This window comes from Temnothorax longispinosus, chromosome 7 (assembly GCF_030848805.1).
Source record: "Temnothorax longispinosus isolate EJ_2023e chromosome 7, Tlon_JGU_v1, whole genome shotgun sequence".
Classification (NCBI taxonomy): Eukaryota; Metazoa; Arthropoda; class Insecta; order Hymenoptera; family Formicidae; genus Temnothorax; species Temnothorax longispinosus.
The window spans coordinates 2,512,965-2,533,701 of NC_092364.1; the positions used below are offsets into that span (position 1 = coordinate 2,512,965).

The 20,737-nt window shown below is 42.0% G+C and overlaps 1 protein-coding gene across 8 annotated transcripts in view; it reads left to right on the forward strand.

The window, feature by feature from the left end:
* The window catches only part of Pyd (zonula occludens-like protein polychaetoid), a 90,567-nt gene that overhangs the window by 65,833 nt on the left and 3,997 nt on the right, over nucleotides 1-20,737 (forward strand). For 4 of the 8 annotated variants that reach the window (XM_071783539.1, XM_071783538.1, XM_071783541.1 and 1 more), the window contains 10 exons: nucleotides 15,658-15,827; nucleotides 16,203-16,405; nucleotides 16,676-17,104; nucleotides 17,478-17,544; nucleotides 17,623-17,773; nucleotides 18,139-18,290; nucleotides 18,743-19,037; nucleotides 19,230-19,401; nucleotides 19,503-19,728; nucleotides 19,800-19,974. In XM_071783539.1, coding sequence (XP_071639640.1) covers nucleotides 15,658-15,827; nucleotides 16,203-16,405; nucleotides 16,676-17,104; nucleotides 17,478-17,544; nucleotides 17,623-17,773; nucleotides 18,139-18,290; nucleotides 18,743-19,037; nucleotides 19,230-19,401; nucleotides 19,503-19,728; nucleotides 19,800-19,974 — 2,040 coding nt within the window. Of the gene's footprint in view, nucleotides 1-2,026; nucleotides 2,944-10,102; nucleotides 10,252-12,354; nucleotides 13,778-15,657; nucleotides 15,828-16,202; nucleotides 16,406-16,675; nucleotides 17,105-17,477; nucleotides 17,545-17,622; nucleotides 17,774-18,138; nucleotides 18,291-18,742; nucleotides 19,038-19,229; nucleotides 19,402-19,502; nucleotides 19,729-19,799; nucleotides 19,975-20,737 lie in introns of those variants that run through there. The other 4 variants (XM_071783535.1, XM_071783537.1, XM_071783543.1 and 1 more) reach the window with 4 other exon arrangements.

The window sequence follows — 20,737 nt, forward strand, 5'->3', positions numbered from 1 at the left end:
AATAGAAATCGTTATTCAATTATCCTTTGTCCATCAATCCTGTCTCCATATGCGGCGTCCCAGTATTTCTGAGAAATGTAAGCTTGGAATCAATTTAGGCAACTGTATTGAGACACATATACTTAGTTTTCGAGCTGTGGTAAAATAAAATAAAAAAAGAATTTTTTGAGGTTCTAAAGTAAAAAACAGAAATGTCATTACCGGTTTAATTCGAAGAAGATCTACTTTGATAGCATATCAGTTTGAATCTTAGCTATTAAAATTGCCAGGAGAAATTTAACGAAAGGAGAAATTAACGAGACTTTGTATTTAATGATTAACGGAATTTATTCTCGTTGCGTAAACATTTACGCTTATCTCATGAATTTTCCTTCGTGAAATGGTAATGTATGATAAAAAGAACAATGGGAGTATACTGCAACCATGCATTCATATGTAAAACATAGTTATTACGTGAAAAACGAACATTACACATTCGTTTTTCACGTCAATTCTGAGATTGTGTTATAAAAATGCATGTTTTTTCTTTTGTATGTTTCGAGCGTATATTGTTCAGAGTGTCAAGGCTGCACAAACACATCCCGTTGTTCTTATCTATCTTTAAGTTAACACACCTCGTTGCTTACTCACGTATTCAGTTGTAACCGTCTGAAACCACCGAAAATCGGAATTTATTGAGCTTATCATTTAACGTGAAAGAACAAAGGTTGAATTATGGAGAAAAACCGATTACAAATATGCGTTGCAGTATATAAAGCAGAGTTGACTACAATCTGAAGTTCATAATCTTCATTAAGATAAATGCTATTACTTAAACCGAGTTTATTACTCGATGATGTCTTCGACAGAAAAGTCAACTTATATTATTCCTTTATTTTTCCTCAAAATGATTTTTTGTAATGAATCAAAGAAACGTGAAAAGTTTCGTGATGTACATAATATAGATTGCATTTAGATATATTTAAAAATGTCATTATGTTTGTAGAAATAAACAAGCAGGGATAATATTGGTAGATAGTCATAGAAAAATATTTAACGGAATAATGAAGTATCACACGTTTGAAGTATCAAATAGCGCATATAACTAGCATCAAAAAGTTAGAAAAGAGATTATAATAAATCTATCATACAAATTCTTTTAAGAAAAATATGGATCGTAAAATAAGGGACAAGATCAGACATATCGTATGAAAATCTACAATCAATTGTACATCAACCGTGTGACTGATTACTATAGATCTTAACGTTATCAACAAACGTAGAGTAGGCTACGTGCAGAATGATTAAAATGATACAGTTTATGATAGTCGCCATTCGTGTTCTCGTTAGATTGCAAACATTAAGTAGCAAGAAAAATGATGTATATCAATATGGATTTAAATCTGTGAGGTTTTCACACTTCAAGCTCCTTGACGATAACGCTACCACTTCATTTAATTAATTATTTAACGTTTGTTACCAAAAAATTTGTTGACGTTATTAACGTATAATTTGGCTGCGTTATTAATCCAACTTATCACTATGAATAATTGATGCCAGGAAATCCGAGAAGCTGTGCTTATCTAAAACGACAAACCGTATTTTTTCTAAGTTGAACGAAGAGAAAGCCAAAGTTAAAAATTGAATCGGGCTCGAAGTTGACATTTTCGGTAGCACTTTGTCTGCATTTCTCGTGTACGCAGAATTCAATACGCGCGTCCTTTAACAGTGCATCCGGTGCAACTGATATTAATGCGGTGAGAAGTGTGATGACCTCATTAATCAAGAATCAAGGTAAACACAATCTTTTGTCTCGCGTAAAAGGCCTTCAAAGATATCTAAGCTGTGAAAGAGATAAATAGAAGAGAGGAGAGTGCGAGAGAAGAAGATAATTATTTATAGCATAAAAAAATAATTTTCAAGATACAGAAAATAATATACAGACTGTATATGTATGCAAAAGAGGATATTGCTTTTGCGATATTCCCGGATATTCCGCTGTATACATAGGACAATAATTTCAAAGGGCGCAAGTTTAATTTTTAGATAAATGCAGTATATCTTAAACGCTTTAAGGCTCAGAATATGCGTATTATCAGAAACGCAGCCTTTACCGTGTCTTGTGATAATAAGAAGTCACTGAAATAATATCTGCTGCGGAATATCGCGTGGGAACTGCGCGTTGCACGTTGAAGCGAACGAAGAGCTAGGCAGAGATTATCCGGCCGTGAAACTCAATTTGCCAGCCGGCGCGGGCGGCGGGACTTACGCCGAGTAGTGTTCGCGGACTCTTTCCGCGTTACGGAAGCGCGACGTACATACGTGCCGTGTGTGGGGCTTCGCGCGATCGATCGATCGAACGTCATGCGGCCGGGTCGCGGAGGAAATCACGGGAGAATTCTGAACGCGTTGTCGATCTGGCCGGAGTGCTGCGTGTCGATAAGCCATGAACCGCCCCCGTGGCACATGGCGCATCGCGATGAGTAACGCCATGGGCTTTCGTGTAAACGCGTCGTCGGCGGCGGCGACGGTGGTTTAGTGATTTGTCGCACATTGTTCGAGGGCATCGAACATTCGCCGCTCCCGGGCGTAGTTTTCACGTGAATTCATTAATTATCCTCGATCGCGAGGCGATCGCACAGAATCCTCCGGCGCGCGATCGAACCTTACGCAATCAGTAACGAGTGCTATTTTAATACATGGATAATTGGTCCTCGATGGTGATTGTCATTTCGTCGACGTTGCATTCGAGTAAAGTCCGCTCGCGCGGTACATCGAGTCAATATGAAGATCTTCCGCAGGATCTTTCGAGGTAAAAAGAAGAAGCACATTGTGAACAAGAAGAGACGAGCCACGTCGAAGGCGAGGAATACGAGCAGGACGCGCGACGCGCACTTGCTGAAAGACGATTTCCTCTTCGGCGCCGGTACGCGCCGCTCGAAACTGCATCGGCGTAAACACAAGGCAAGTATGTGCGAAGAATCGAGGACCGAGAGTATCGGTGTCAGGCGCTCAAGTCAGCGCATAAGTCAGCGCGTTAGTTACGCCGGCGGTATGTAAACGACGTTTATCCGGTCTTGAGACATTGCGAGCTGCTGAGAGAGGGATATGCATTTCCTCGACGAGATAAAAGCATTTCCTCGGACTGGATTCAAGCACCGCTCTCTTGAAACACTATAGGGCGCGTGTTGTATCCCCTTGCGAACAGGCGTTGAAACTGGCCCGGCGGTTTTAAAATTCCTCCGTGTAAAATCTATTACACTTCTTTGCGGTAAACCGAAGCGTCCGAGAAACGGTCGCGGTTTTGCGCGACAACGTCGACGCATCTATGTCGCAATGTATGTGGCGTGCGTAGCGTTGCGTGAACCGGGGATTGTCCAGCTATTTATCCGGCGTTCCCTATTCTCTTCCGTTATTTCCGCCGTTCGCGCTGCCGTTATTGAGAGTAACGTGCCTTCTCCATTGATACGCAGTATACGCACCCGCTTGCGATACATTTATTAATCATATTCTTAATACGCAGTTCAAAGTTGACCCTTTCCAAGAGTCAACCATTATACATTCTGTTTAGCGGCGCGCGTTTTCAACTAAATACGATAATCCGTTAGCTTCGCAACACGAAGAGGATATTTATCGCGAAAACGAGATGTGGCGAGGATGAGACAGCTACATACGTTTAATGTTAAATGTGCGGCGAAAATACGAGTCGCGCTGTGTTTGCGCGTGTCAGAGTGGACTCGCGGCTATATAATTTCACGGGAAGTGACCGCATAAACTGACACACACGAGTACTTAGACATGCGTATTCGCATGTTGGATTGCACGGTGCAATTATCATTCGCTGGTTTTATTCGCCCTTTTTTTTTTATAGAGTAGTCCAAAACATGTTGCAGGTATATATTTGCATAAAGAGGGCAGGAAATCCAAAAAAGAGCACACATGTTTAATTATGGTGATCTGCTCTGTTCGTTTCCGTTATGGGATTCATTGCGTAAGTCCGAGTTTAAATGAGCGCCTTACTTTGCTTTAACGTGTCTTTTTAATCAGGGACCTTCGTTTCTACATATTTTTAAATATGAAAAATTGAGAAAAGGGAGTATTGCAAAAAAATGTTAAGAACAACAAGAGAGCTACCGCGCTTTAACGAACGCGGCGTAAATAGACCTGAATAGAACCGCACTCCGTGTTGGATTTTGGTTTAATTATGTAGGTATAATTTCATAAAAGCAGTTGAAAAAGAAGGTGAAAGAATGAAAGTGTAATGTCGTAGGCAGAATGTTTCTAACAAGTTTCGACGAGTGTCGACAGGTGTGAAATATGCATTCTATATCTCGCGACTTTCCAACGACGCCGCAATAATTACTGCGCTTTTACTTACCTTGTTAACACTTTCAACGCCGCTTCTTTTCACTATCAAAAATTTGTATATTCGATGTCGAAAAGAAATTCTTGGCAGTGTTCATTAAAGTGAGTAAGAAACGCTTGATTGAAGATCGAAAAATCTGTCTCAAATCCTGTAATTAAATTTGTAACTATAATTAAATCTGTAATTAAATCTATAAATAATTCTGTATCAGGAAAAAGGTATCTGCATAGATATTTGTTTTGAGTGCGGTATGCCAACAAAGTATTAGTACTTAAATTTTTATGAGAAAATCTCAAATAATTCTCTAGTCTCACGTACGCTTTCGGAAGTTTCAAAATCAGGGTTGGGTAGTGTCTAGTTAAAAAGATAAAAGTTAAGTTAAAAAGTTAAATATTTTTAACTTAACTTAGTTACATTTTAGACTCTTAACTTTTAACTTAACTTAGTTACATTTTATCGGTAACTATTAACTTTTAATTTAACTTTTTTAATACGGCTCTGTGATTGATTCATAACATCTTAAATATAAGATCCGACTATGAATACCGGTCTTAAGCCCGGTGTCCACGATGCAAAAACTGTGTCCAAGTTTCGATTTAAGCCAATCAACTTGGAGCTCTTACAGAAAAGTAGCAGTTTCATTGGCTTAAACCGAAATTTGGACACAGTTCTAGCATCGTGGACACCGGGCTTAACAGTATAAGGCCTTGATTCTCGAACTCAACTGTGAATTTGTTTACATACAAAACGAGCCATATTCCGTGTAGTGTGATTTGTTGTATGTTTCTAGAAGAATTGACCACGCACAAAGCTCAGAATGGCCCATTTCGTATACGCTAGTCGCAGCACTATTATCTCCGTGAACGCACTAAACGCAGTATAGTCGATCTGGCCCCCACCTCTTTACAGTTTACACCAAACGTTGATCGTGAAATTCACGCAATTTACGCGTGGTCGCAGTCATTACGAGTTACGAGCGATCGCGAGTCTCTGAGATTTTGTGTAAAAACACTAAAAACTAAAAACGTACGTACTGCAATGAGTGATGACGAATCTAATTCGTCTACGTCGAACGGAAAAGATTTCGATATTTCCTATTCGGGTGATTTGTCGCAATCCACAGTCGATCGCGAAAGCATGCTATGTACGTGGTCTCACCTTCGCCGCGATTTTTTTGAGTTCGACATCCAAGATAAAAAAACCGGAAAATTACCGGACAGCTCATTTCAGTGCTTGTTATGTATACCCAAGAAAAAATACATATCGGCATCAGTGTCTTCAAACTCGAATTTGAGAATGCACATCAAGGTAAATTATTAATTATAATAATATGTAAAGTATGTTTTTTCACTTTTTTCTTTTTTCAAATAAAGTGACGTTTGTTATTTCCGTTATTTGTAAGACTGTGAAGCCCAGAAGTCACGAAATTAAAAAATTTAACTTTTAACTTTTTAATTACTTTTTATTATTAACTTAACTTTTAATTTAATTAATTTTATTATGGATTAACTTGTATCTTAACTAACAATAAGTTAAATTTTGAAGGCTGTTAACTTTAACTTAACTTAGTTTAAAAAAAATTAACTTACCTAACCCTGTTCAAAATAGATCGAAATAAAAATATATCAAGAATAAGGTATGAGAGGGATTCCATTGACGTATCATCACTACTTATCTTGTAGCACAATGGCCGCGGCCGTGTTGGCTAGCATACGCTGCCAATCGCATTAAATGCACAGGTAAACGAACGGACAAGTGAAAATGCGGGGAGGTCAACGTGACAGCTATACAACGTGTCCTAGAATCTCCGATCTCGAGGAAAACTCGACATCGTTTAGAAAGAACCAACTCAATGCTAAGCTGCAGCTTAGATTTAAATGCTACTTTATGGTTAGCCCGATTTTATTGTCAAGAAATGCTATATGGTTATTTCATTAGTTGGATGGAATCTTAAGACTGCCTAAGATCGAGTTTACAAACTATTTACAATGATCTTAAATACGAAATCCGACTGTGAATATCGTTCTACGAATATCATTATAATTTTATTATTTCTTCTAGAAAACAAGATGAAGAACATATTAACATAATACTAAAATATGGGGGGGATACACTTCTTTCGATTTTTTTTTTCAGAAAATTATATAAATTTATACTTATTATACACTATCTCGTTATTACAATTTGGTCTTTTCTGTTAAAAGTGTGGTAACTAGATTGATTTAATTTTGCCACACATTTTGCAGTTTGTCATCGTTAAGATTTTTCCACAATAATTGTCTCAATAAGTTTCGATATTTTTTTTTTACATCATTTACAGAGAGAGTAGGATTTATGTAATTCGTGTTTAGATTACTCAGCAAGTAGAACTCTAATCTAATATGTGCGAACATAACAGACGCAAGGCGCGAAATTGCGCGTCTAATTACAAGTCAAGACGCAATCAGCGGTTTATTATCTCCCCCCCCCCTTCTGTGTTCCTTCACATTATTAGAATATAATAATCCAGTAGAGGCCGAACACCCGGTATAAGACGAGAGATCTTCAAATACGCACCACGCCCTCGTGTCGCCTTATCTTCCGTCCGGTTGCTAAGGTTGAAGCCGGCTACCTGCCGCCTGCCTGCGGCAGGTACCTAGATCTACCTGAATCGCGCATTCCACAGGAAATGTCCTCAAGATTGGTCGGGGGCCGAAGTTGGCGATAGGTTTTTGCCCGCAAAGGGAGTTGACGAAAGATTTTCTTTCTTGCTCCTGTGAATGACGTTGCTCCTTGGCAAATCGAGCGTGCCCGGTCGTCTCGCCGCGACTTTCATCACTCTTTCGCATTTCACGCGCTCTCGCGTGCATGTGTTGTTCGCTCGCGAGCGGAATGCCGCAATAGATTAATGCTGCTAGATAGTCACCGATTTTCGAATTACGTCGCGCGTTACGTTACGTCGGCATTTTTACGTCTCTTGCATCGTACAGCGGAATTGACGGTGATTGGACGACACGACGCGACGTCGGCATAATATCTAGATTTATTAACGTTAAAATCGTGCGCCCACGCGACGTCGTCGGTCGATCCCCATCAACGTTGACGCTTTACGCAAGCGATTATTATAAAGCGATCGGTATAACGATTCTGGGATCCGGTTTTCCTTCTGCGGCACGACGCGCGGCAGAATTTTTCTGGATGCTTGAATCATGCGCTGGTCGTGTATACGTATCCACGAACGTTTTACATTCCTAAACATTTGCTCGGCGCGACTGCAAGGTTGCTTGCCTGCACGCTTACGTTACGTGTACTTCATATATTTAATCCCATAATTCAAGGTCTACGCTCGCAAGTTACCACTTTAAAGATCTTCATTGTCCAGATAACTGAGTTATCTTTTGTGTTGCGATTTTATACAGAATAATCCACTTAACGTTATCATCGCGATCATTTTTCGATACGACTTCGGAGAAGAGAGTTTCTTTGTCAAATTTTGCGCGCGTTATGTATAAAAATTCTTAGTTTCGTGTAATCTTCTTTTGTGCGCTTCTGCTTTCGGTGGAAATGCATTGTGAGATGATGATGGATATTTCATGAGAAAAATCTGCTGTTTCATCGGAAATTCTTTCGGAACGGCTTGAATCGCGGCGCAAAAAAGACGCACAAACAAGAGTGGTAACGTCTTCGCATTCCTCGTTTCACGCGGCGCGATTCATATTCTCGTCGACACGGTCGAAAAGTAGTACGGGCAGCCCCCTCGTCGGATTTTCCCTTTCAAATCCGTTATCCGTGTTCGTCCGGATTCAGCGCGATGGTTAATCAGATTCATACGTAATGAGGCACGCAGTGTGGGAAGCGAGCGCGATTTTTCTCATCGGTATATAAAGCGCGCGAGGGTAATCTACACCGATCGCGACGGAACGATACCCGCCGCGATTTGTTTCACCGCGTGATCTCGCTCTGAGATCGTTGTACGAGTTTACGAAAGTTTATGAATCATCGGGCAGCAGCCGTCGTTTCCGATCGCGCCGAATGGGAGCTGCATTAGAACGACTTTCTTTCTGGAAACGCGCGCCGGAAACCCGCGGCTCTCCGCTTCGGCGGAGAGAACGAGAGTGAATTCAAGATATAACATTTAAATAGCGAAGTATATTGCAAGTTTACGCATATACGCATACACATTTACACGCTCGCATACGTACACACATATGCAAATGTGCTCCACAAATCTGACCTGTAGAAGGATAGAAGAAAATGTTACGAGCGACGTATTACGAAGAATTTATCGGCGCGAGTCTTTAAAAATTCTGATGTTTCGAGATTACGACAGTTTTATCAGACCTTGAACAGTAGTTTCTTGCGTGGATGATATATCGTAGGAAAGTAAATAGCGACACACAGTCCCGATCTTTCACGCGGTATGGAAATAACGTTATTAATCTTGTAAATCTATCGGTCCCAGAGTGTGCTTAGCATCTTGCACTTGCCGGTCTTTGAACCGGCCATATGGCGTCAGAACACACATTTCTTCCATCATACGTTTTTCTGACCGTTCAAGGTCAACTTTCATTCCGTTTATGGAATCATAAGGTCCGCTCTTTTCAGCTGCACCTCTTTAGGCTTTCTATATTTAATGAAGCGGCTAAGTATTCAGATACCGCTAGCCAAAGAGGAGAAACAAGAGGAAAAAGGAAAGAGATAGCAGTAAGATATAGAAAGTCCAAAGTAATTTCCTGCAAATTACTGCTCCAGTTTAATGCAAAAATATTCATTAGAGAATTCCTTGAAAAAATAATGTCGATGATCTAATACGAAATAATTCGTTCGAAAGTGAAGTACCAGTAATGAGATCTCTATATCGTTAATGAATTCGAAATGCATTTTTATTATGACGAGATTTTAATTGGCGATTCTTTGAAGTAAGATTTTCTCGAACATATCAATAGCGTTTTAATTCCTCGAGGGCTAAATATTTTTATTTGATTCATCGGTCTGCTATCGGGCAAAAGATTCAGATGGAACGGGTCTGTGTCGTCTGTGGGTCTTTTCAGCTGCATCTCCCATTCCACCTCCGCGCCGTTCTCCCTTCCGTCAAATCCCGAATGTATATACGTGTCCGTTTTAATTGAAACGCGGAAAGCGCAATTAAATACGGCCGAAACGTGACGGCGCGGCGGGTCTCATGTCTCGTATCGCGCCTCGTCTGGAACTCGGCGGCGATTTTGCCCGGATGATCCCGCCCGGTCTCGCGATGGTTCGAGGACAAAGAATAGAGAAACGGAAAGCGGATACCTAGGCCGCGACAAGCAGAATTCCAGCTGGTGTAAGGTGTGTCATATTCCAGTTAATGTCTCATAGCCGGGGCCCCGCGTGCGTACACGCTCGTACACACGCGCCCACACGCTCACCCACGGGCGCACAACGCTCGTATCCACACAATACCCACAAACACACGCGTACGCGCATACCCACACACACACACACACACACAAAAGGGTAAGATGTTGAAGCCGACCTCTACCTGTAGTCTTGCCAACTAAGCGAACCGACCAGGCAAAACCGGTGTCGGCACGCTCTCGAACCCAATCCTCCTCTCTTCGCCCTTCTCTCCTCTCTCTTTCCACCCTCCTCTTCCATCTCCCCCTTTTTCCCACTCTCTTTCTCTCTCCATCTCTCGCACCACTCTTGTGTGTTAAACACCGCCGTCTCTCCTCCGTCACCGCTCCGTCCTTCTGCGTCCCTGCAGTCCTCGGCCGATTCTACCTCGGCCAGTCGACCTGGCGATAGAGAAACCGAACGCGTTCGTCGCCAGGACTCTCTTTCTCTTTCTTTTCCTTTTTCGCACCTGGCAAAAGGACCCCCGTGTCCATCGGTTCTAGTTCCCGAAAATCCGATCTCTCAGTCGAGATCTCAGACAGTAGCGAGAGGTAAAGGACGATCTTGGGAGGGTTCGCAGAGGCGGCTACCGCCGCGTTGGATCGTCGTGTACGCACGCGAAGGCCGTGTGCACGCGCGTGCGGCACACGAGAACGTGCATCTGCATCCGTGGAACGTGATGCAGTGGTGAAGCGTGTATACGTGCGTGCGTGCAATTGCGCGGTGTGGACAGTGTGCCAGATATATATATATATCGGTATCGCGGACGTGAAATCAATGAAGGATCACCGGAGCACGTTACTCGTCGTGATCGATTCAGCATGCATTTTCGTCACGGTCGGCCTGTCGCGTACTTGATTCACAGGAGGAGAACGGTACGCGATCCGCGCTCTAAACGCGAAACGCTGGATGAGGTGCGAAACCGATTTGCGATCTCGAGAGAGCTAGAATCGTGGGTCTCGAGAGGAGCCGAGAGTGTCTCGCAACTCCGGATTCGAGTTTCGCATCTTCGTGTGATTTTCGACGAATTCGGACGGCGAATTTGAGTCGCGCCTTTCCAAGGCTGGCGACATATCGGGCGCGTCTCGACGGTGATGCGATCGCGTCGATCGCGACGGGATAAAACGTGGATCGCGATCGAGCAGATCGGCGAGCCTAGGCGAGGACGAGCCGAGAGATCGTCCCGGTTCGGCATCGGCGATTTAAATCACGGTCCGGTTTAGGCGGTTTCGTTTCGGGCAACCGTGGGGCGCGGGTATAGCCGCTCGGCCGGGAACCTGTTTTTGTGTCGACGGCCTTCAGCGAGTTTTTGGAAATGCGCTTCCGGTCGGCAGTGGCGACGGCGGCGGTGACGGCGGCGGCGCGGGGCGCGGTGTATTTCTGTGCCGCGTGAGGGAGAAGCGAAAGAGAGAAGTTCCTCGAGACGAGGGATTCCTCGGGAAAGGGCCGTCGTCGTCATAATTATATATACGCCGTTCGAAGCCGCTCTCGTTACCGAAATCGAATTTCCTTGCGTTACTTTGACGTATCAACGATCAGGATGGATATTCGCCGATACGATTTTATTTAGTTATTTGCATCAAAACATCGATTTTTCTCTCTGCCTCTCTCTTTTACACGAAATTATTCCTGCCGTTTCGTAAAATCGGCAAGAATTCGCAGCACGAAGAAGAAGAATTCCATAATTATACGAAATTCGCAGAACTATTTTCGGCACGACGCACCGAGTGTCTCTCCATAATTACGCCAAGTAGAGGAGTACATTCTTCAGCCAAACAATCGTTTTCGATCGATAAGATTCTTCTTCGAAAAAGAAATCTCCGTGAATAAAGAAAGGAACGTTATTCCAAATCGTGGGAATAGAGGCGAAATAATTGACTTGAGGAGCCTTGCGATTGGAATGTGCATTCAATGCGGTTGATGGTTTCCTTCCTTCGATTGAGGACAAGAATGATCAATGAAATAAAGGACGGAAAGCATTCTGAATCTTAAAGAGCTAGAAGAAGCAACAAGTCACTGTCAAAACATCACGTGAAGTAAATTTTTATTAAAATTATATAGAAAGAAACGTGAGCAAAATACGTAGCTCAGAATATTCCTGTATAATCAAAGTATTCGGAAAATACTTTGATTTGTCCAAACGTTCTTTGTTGCTTATGCGATTCCACAATTTTCTTTTTCTTTATTTCAGAGTCACTCTTTAAGCGGGAAAACTGTTAATAAAGAACGCATAATTTTTCCGAGATAAATTTACGCGCCGCGTGTATTTGTACGTTTCGTCGATTAAGACCGAAGCGAATCCGTGAGAGAAAATCGCAATTCCAGTTCGCGGAAGGGCTAGAAATATCAGTGGGAGCGGCAGGAAATTTAGCTTCGAATTTAGCTCCGAATCCGCTGGAAGTAAATCTCACTTGGGGCAGCAACGGAGTCTCCGGGATTCGATTCTCTCGAGATCGGGGCGTACGTACGAGGGACCGCGTGGTCTCTCCCGAACGAAATCGAGCGCTTCACGCTACGTCGCGTCCGAAGCCCGGCGTGCGAGGGAAGAAAAAGAGGCGTGCACGAACGAGAAACGAACGAGGCTGCTGCTGCCGTGTCGTGAAGCCGTGGCTGCGTGACCGAGCAAGGCGAACGGGAGCGAGTGTCGAGTCTCGCGCGCGGAGAACGGCGCGAACGAGGAAGGGAAAATCGCGACGAGCGACGAGAGAAAAACGGGTCAGTCGCGAATCTCGGACCACGAGGTTCTCCGCCGTCCGCGAGATTCGTCCCGATCGTGATTCGCGAGCGAGGGCCTCTCCGATCCGTAATTCGCCAAATGCGTGTCTTCTCGACGGGAGACGCGAGTGCAAGTGCGCGACTTCGCGTCGAGGATAAGCCGCGCGTTTCTTCGATTTCTTCGATCGGAATCGAGGTGATCTCAAATGAAGCCTGAGAAAGAGAGAGGCGTGCATGGCATTCGGAGAAATCGCCCAAGTATTTGCATATCCATAAGTTGCGGAGTCAGTTCTAAAAATTAACGTCTGCTTGAATACCTCGGCTCGAAGCGATACGTATTAAGGGCGTTTTCTCTCGCGAGCCAAGACTTGGTCTATTTAGTCCACGTATTTTAAAACGCCTTTGCTGGTTTGCTTTGCGAGTTTTGCGGATTGTGTATAATAAAGCGGGATTCTTCTCCTCCTCTACGCGCTACACACTTGACACTCGTGCGTCATCGTGGGGTCTTGTCAATATTGCGAAACGGTGCAAATAATCGCGTTAAGAAGAAGAGGCGGAGGGAAAGTCGATGTTTCTTAAGAGACGAAGCTCGAACAATAACGAAATCTAGAAGACGGCGAACATCTATTTTGATTGTTGGTCATTAGTGATTGCACAACGTCGAACGCAGCGCGCAAATTGATCTCTACAGATTCCGGAGCAACGATCCTTCGAGATTACTTTCTACAAAGATATATAGAGAGACGTCAAGAGGCATCGCTATTCACATCGAATATTCGAGCGTCAAACGTGGTCTCTCCTTTCCAACGGAAAACCATCGATGACGAAAGGACCGTAACGTTGATGATCGCCGCACAATTACATTTTTCTGTTTAACGCGCAGAAAAACGCGCAGCGGTCGCCTTTGCGCAAGAGTCGTGCCAGCCGCAGTCGATCGGCGATCGCGTCGTGCGCAACGATGCGATCGCGACGGAGTTGTCCGCGACGCGAATACCATTCCACATCGATCCCACGTGGTTCCACGTGAAAGCGCGAAACGTCCGAGGGAGGAGATGCTTGAGGGATCGCGAATGATCGGCGGAAGTGCGCGAGGGAGCGGCCCGTGAGAGAATCGTCCTGGTGGTTCGCGAGGAGGATAGGGAACGTCTTTTACGCAAGAGGATGGACAGGGGCGATAACAACGTCGTCGGGGTCGTCGGCGGCGGAAGTGGCGGAAGTGGCAGCGGAGGAGGAGGCGGCGGCGGCGGTGGCGGTGGCGGCGGCGGCGTGGGCTGTCACGTGGGAAATTCTGGATCTCCGCCGAATTCGACCTCGTCGACCCACGGCACGATGCAGAACTCCTCCGGCGGGTTCGACGGCCAGGTAGCGCATCCCCCGAGATCTTTAAACCCGATACGGAAGGGCTGTGTAAACACTTGCGCGGTCGTATCTCCGTCCTCGAATTATTCTTGGCGAATTCGAATGAGATTCTGCCCCGCGATCCCCGAAGTCGCTCGATTTTATCGCGACGTCCATCTCGTCTTGCGACATGTGTGCCGATAGCAAATTAACGTTTGGGCTCGAAATTTTGGAGCGATCGGGCGTCGCGGATCGATCTTCTCTGAGGATTCGATTTGCATCGGTAACCATTTGTGTAAGACGCTGCGCGTATCTTTACATGCAAATTTATGAACGAGGAAGAATCGAGGTATGCCTGAAAGTCGTGAGTGATCGACGCAGTGCATCGCGATTTGGTTTTATTGGTGTCATGATATTGCGATGCATATAACGGGAATGTTTATTAAGATCTGTTCTCTCTCTCTCTTTCTCTTTCTGTTTCTCTCTCTTTCCCATTATTACTTCCATTCACGCCTATCCTGCACGAGATACCGTATCTGATTGAATACGGGATTAGAAATATCTTCGCTATACGTGTCGCGATAAGTCCACGAAGGCGATAACTCTGCCATTTGATACGTGGTATTGGATTATCCCATCGATCGCTTTCCCGCGCAGGAGAAGATCTCCCTGTAACACGTGCTTCGTCGAGTGATTCACATGTCTGTCCAGGGCTAAATTTATCGCGGCGAATTGCGGGACTCGGGCCGTAGTTTTAACGGCGCGAAACGCGCCGGTCACGCACGACTCATTGTTACCGCCTCGCCGAAATAATTAATCTAATTATCGTGCCTCGCAGCTCGATGCCCGATGATGGTTATCGTTTAATTTAGCCGGCCGCGTAATTTCGACGAAAACACGCCGCGGAGCTAGGAATATACACGCGGGCTCCGCGGTATGCGTATAATTGCACCATTGTATTCGCTTCCACGTGCGTGGAAAATGAATTATGGCCTTCAATTAGGCGATCCTGTCGTCTTCTAACCGCTGGTTAAACGTTATCTCATTGTGTGCATAGAAAGAAAATGTTAATTTATTTAATATATTATAATTATGGAATACCGTTAAATTTTGTAACTTTTATCTTTATTTCGACGCAATTAAGAGAAGCTCGGTGAATGTAATTTTGTAAAATCTAGCGATTTCAGACTTTTCGTTAATATTCTTGCTTGTGGCGCAGAAATAAAAAGATTTTACGCTATGATATATCTTCACGTACAGTTATCGGGACACGATGATTTAAGGTGCCGCGTGACACGACAGTGTCTTGGTATTTGCACGATATTATCTTATTTAAATATGCGATTCATAACTGTGCTTATCTCTATTTGGCATTGTTAAAAGATGATGTAAGACCGTGAAAGCATGCCTTTCGGCATAATATTGTTGTGATCATTTAATGATAGTATGTCAACTGACCGTAGCGATCATATCACTAGACGTATCTGCAAAGAAGATGTTTATATGACAGCGTTAGCGAGGAACACGTTGTCGGTAGTGTAATATATGTATAATACTGACCGCTTCAAGTTTATATCTCGCCAGTTTTATCGCGCATACGTAAATAAAACATCATTAAAATACAAAGAGTATATAAGAATTAGTCAGAGAAATATTCGATCAGTTTTGAATGAATTAAAGCAACTAGATACTAGTCGCTTATTTGAAATTATTATAAAAGAATAATGATAGCTTCTAACACGTTTAACGTTCTACATAATAAAATAAAAGTAAGACATTGTTTAGGGGAGATTGAGGGGGGGGGAGGAGATAGGAAAGATAGGGAAGATTATATTCTAAGATCACCAAACAACTTTTTTTATTATTGGCAATTTTTTAATATTATGTTTTTTTTTTAATTTTAGACTGGTGACAGAGGATGGGAGATTCACCACGTTAAGGTGACCAGAGTTCCCGGTTATGGCTTTGGGATAGCTGTGTCAGGAGGTCGCGATAATCCTCATTTCAATAATGGCGATACAGCAATCGCGATCTCCGATGTGCTCAAACCCGGTCCAGCTGAAGGAAAATTACAGTAAGTTCACTGATAATTTACCACAGCAAATGGCAGTCAATTCCTATTAATACATTTTAAATTTTTGTATGTATGGAAATGTTTCTCTTTTAGTCCATAAAGTTTATTATAGTCTCTTATTTTTAGTATCTTATAACATCCATATTTATTGATATTTACTCGTTGTCACATTAATAATTAATTTATATAAAAACTTTTTAATTGTAATTGCTTATAAAATGAAAATAGATTTACTGCAAAGTGGCTCAAGAATACATCCTTAGTCTTTGGGTCACTTTTTAAGTAAAATTTCATATTCGCCGGTTTTAATTTTAATTTGGTATAATCCCCACGCTTAACAAGATCATTATTTGAGGGTGTGTATATCGTTTATAGAGTGAACGACCGTATCATCTCCGCCAATGGAATATCGTTAGAAGGCGCCGATTACGGGGCAGCCGTGCGGATTCTGCGGGAATCCGGTTCTACCGTTTTATTGGTTGTTAAACGAAGAGCTTCCTCGAATTCACCCGGTTGTTTAGGGAGCGGAGTACCCCAGAGTCATCGGCTCACACTCACGCGAAATAATAAAAAGGATGGTACGTAATTAGACGGTGTGTAACAATCGCGCGATGGCTCCAGGATCTCAGAACAATATTGTATACGTCTGGCAATCGAATCTTCGTCAACTTCCCAATCAAAGCAATTAATATAATCTAATTTTATTTAATTTTCCGAGCTAATGTTCGACCCAATTTCTCACTTAATTTTCAAGCTTTTCATCGAGCTCTTTATTGTAATCTTTATCTTCGTTTGTCTTCGCAATGTGTGTGAGGCAAGACGTAGTAATTTGCCGTCTCGATTTCTAGACTTCGGCATAGTACTGGGATGCCGATTATACGTAAAGGAGGTTACGCGAGAGAATATCGGAGTGAAAACCGGGGACGTGTTAACCCGAATAGGCAGCGTCGCCGCCGACAATATGAGTCTGAAGGAAGCTAGAAAGCTGATGGACCAGTGCAAAGACAGACTCTCGATCGTAATTACGCGGGATAGCTCGTGTTGCCATGTACAGCAGCAAGGTAAAGGGGATAGCGGTGAATACCTGTCGGGCGCGAGTTACAGTAGTCAGAACTTATACGTTCCGCCACCCACGAGGCAGCCCTTGGAGGACAAGAGTAACCTCGTGCCGAGAGGTCGCTCGCGGGGTCCGCTGATGGACGTGTCTCTGAGCCAGCTAGATCTGCCAGCTACGCCTACCGTAGATCCACCCAGACCACCTCCGCCGAGACCGGAAGGTATATGCGTTGTGATACAAACATATCTCAATCATTTACTATTCGAATATGGTTCTAAATAAAGTTTTAATAAATACAGATCTATATTAGTATTTTTTGATCAATCTCAAATTTATTTATTTTTTATCGAAAATTTTTGGCCATCTGATGTCAATCTTTTTTTAAACTTCTAATGCTATTTTAATAATGAAATATATATCTTGAATTATGATTTTCTCTGAGATATATACTATATATAGTCTGCTTGAAATTGCATAAATAAAATGCTTCCTTAATTAACGTCATATTAATATAATGAAGATTATTTTTTAAATTTTATTTTATTAAGTGTATTCTGCGAAATTTTACTAACATGCTATTTTTCTTCTTATAGATTATTATAGTACACGTAGACAATTGTACGATGAAGACTCGGTTTCGCCTCGGACGAAACAACCCATGTAAGTAGATAAAGTTTTATTCAATCTCTTGTACGGCCAATCAACACAAACGTTCATTTTGTTATTACGTATGTATAGGCCAGATCCTCGATTTATCACATTCCAAAAGGAAGGATCCGTCGGCGTGCGATTAAGCGGCGGCAATGAAACCGGAGTCTTTGTCACTGCAGTTCAAGCGGGAAGTCCTGCGTCGCTTCAGGGTCTTCAGCCGGGGGATAAAATTCTAAAGGTCAGTTACATAATTTATGATATATACATATCACCACTTATTTTACATTTAGACAAAATAGATACATATTTTCAAGATCCTAAAGATCTCTACAGATGACGAAATGAATAAAAGCAAAGTCAATACTAACAACTACCAACAATAGATCTAACAATATTTTTGTATCTCGAAAGAATTTTTTGTTGGGATAGTAATTCTAATCTTAAATTTTATTGAAACAAAGTGTAGAGAATATACATTTGGATAACATTTTGCTCTAAAGACTCTACAAAGACCTTTTAAAGATCTTTAAAAGCGATTAAGATTTTCGAATAAATTCTGTATCCGAGTAATAAAAATTTGCAAAAGAAAAATTTTTGCGACAGATAAATGATATGGATATGAAGGAGGTAACGAGGGAAGAAGCCGTACTGTTTCTTCTTAGCTTGCAAGAACAAATCGATCTTATCGTGCAACATCGACGTCAGGAATACGACCAAATCGTTGCGTCCGGAAGAGGCGACTCTTTTCACATAAAGTAAGTGACATATAAGTGTATAACAAGTTTGATAATCTTGTTATGTTAATAAAGATGAAAATTATCTCAAGATAAATGTATACAAAGTGAATATTAATTTATTCTGGAATAGGATCACCGACTTTTGTGGGAAATAATTATCAATTTATTCTTTTATGATTTTTTTATATAATGTAAAAAACGAAGTTTAAAATGCAAAAGAGTAAATAAAACAAAGACGTATTATTGATTGTCAATAATTAAATTATGTAATTTTATTTTTATATTTATCATTCTATTTTATATTCTTAACTATATAATGAATATGATGATAACAATATAAAAATAGAAAAAATTTTTAATTGCAATCAAAACAATATTATTAATATAATTCCAGTTCGAGTTCTAAATTTAATTTTATTAGTCGATCGAAGATGATTACAGCTGATGGCATATTTTTGTGAAATCCGTAGAACTCACTTTCACTATGAGCAACCGCAAAAAGGAGAGATGAGTTTTCGCAGCGGCGACGTTTTTCACGTGGTAGACACCCTTCACAATGGCGTCGTAGGATCTTGGCAGGTTTTCCGAATTGGGCGAAACAATCAAGAAGTACAGAAAGGAATTATACCTAATAAGGCTCGGGCTGAGGAGCTAGCAACCGCTCAATTCAACGCGACAAAGAAAGAGATGAGCGCCAGCGAGAGCAGAGGTAGCTTCTTCAGGAGAAGAAGAAACAGTCACAGACGCTCGAAATCGTTAGGGAGGGTACGAATGCAACAAATTCTTTTTCTATTTATATGTATACATTTTATAGTCTAATATATGTTTCTTGTATTATATATTTTGTTTGTTAGTTCGTTTTTTGATGTCATAAGCATTAGACCGAAAAGATTAAATTACCTTGTACGTATATTAATATTTGATTTAGATTAATTTTCATGCTCCTATATTTTTTAGGATCATTGGGACGATGTAGTGTTTTCCGATAGCGTCAGCAAATTTCCCGCTTACGAACGCGTGATTTTAAGACATCCCGGATTTGTCAGACCCGTCGTTCTTTTTGGGCCCGTGGCCGATCTTGCCAGGGAAAAACTTCTAAAGGATTTCCCTGATAAGTTTACTTCTCCACGTAAGTAAAGGATACATTCTGTATTAGTTTTTTTATTGAACAAACTTTTACGTGAATATGATACTTTCGAAGTAGTTTGCTGAAGATTGAATATTTTGTAGAAATGGAAAGTCAAATGGAGGATGGTAGTGGAAAGAATACCAAAACATCCGGCATTATTCGCTTAAGTGCCATCAGAGAAGTGATGGACCGGGGCAAGCATGCGTTGCTCGACATTACTCCGAATGCTGTGGATCGCTTAAATTACGCCCAATTTTATCCGATTGTCATTTTCCTGAAGGCCGAGACGAAGCAAATCATCAAAGAGATGAGAGCCGGCATACCAAAGTAAGAAAGACAGCGAGATGAGATCTCTGTTTCGTCATTCGTCAAATTCTATATGCCACGTATGATTACAGATCAGCCCACAAAAGCAGTAAAAAGCTTTTGGAGCAGTGTCAAAAACTCGACAAGATCTGGGGACACGTATTTAGCGCGGTAATCACTCTCAATGCACCGGAAGCTTGGTACCGGAAACTGAGAGAACTTATCGATCGCCAGCAGCAAGGTTCACTATGGATGAGTCAAACTAAGGTAAAGCAACTCGATTCAAGGTACAAATTGTGTTGCAGAATGCGTGTGATGTTTTCGTTTTACTTCAAGTAAAATGTCAGAACAAAGAACTGCCAGAGAGAGATACAGCTATATATGTTGGGGGTGGTTTTTGACTTCTCTTTTTCTCTTCTCGTTCTCTGTTTTCACTTTTCTCATGGATATTGGATATCACGATCTTTCTTTGTTGCTCATATAGATACTCCACGGCGATCTTCGTCATAATTTGGGTTTGTTTATTATAGCCAATATATAGCCGATACACGGTGTGGGACCTATCGCATCCGTCTATACACGCTCATACTCCACTTCCCGCTCTCCCACCTCCTCCGCTTCCTAATGATAACGTGTATTACGACGAGAATAAGAATCACGATGTGTCTCTGTTGCATCATCAGTCATCAATATTATCTTTTATGGAAAAATTCCCGCCACTTCCGCAGCCACCTTCGAACTCGAGCGTCATCCGTGAGCAATTTTTCGGCTATATATAAATCCTGCTTGCTTTAACCCTTTAACTGCGACATTCAGAATATTTTGTTAATATATATGTGGAATATTGTAATATCTTAGCACTCAAAACGCGCTTTTTGTCTTCAAGGTAAATCAATGTCGCAATATTTTATATAGATATGCGATATATATCAATTAATCACTAGAGAAGCAATTAAATTAATTAGACTATGCAAACACATGTCGATGGCAGTAACAATTAAGTCAATAGGTGAGTATATTCGTTTGGGAC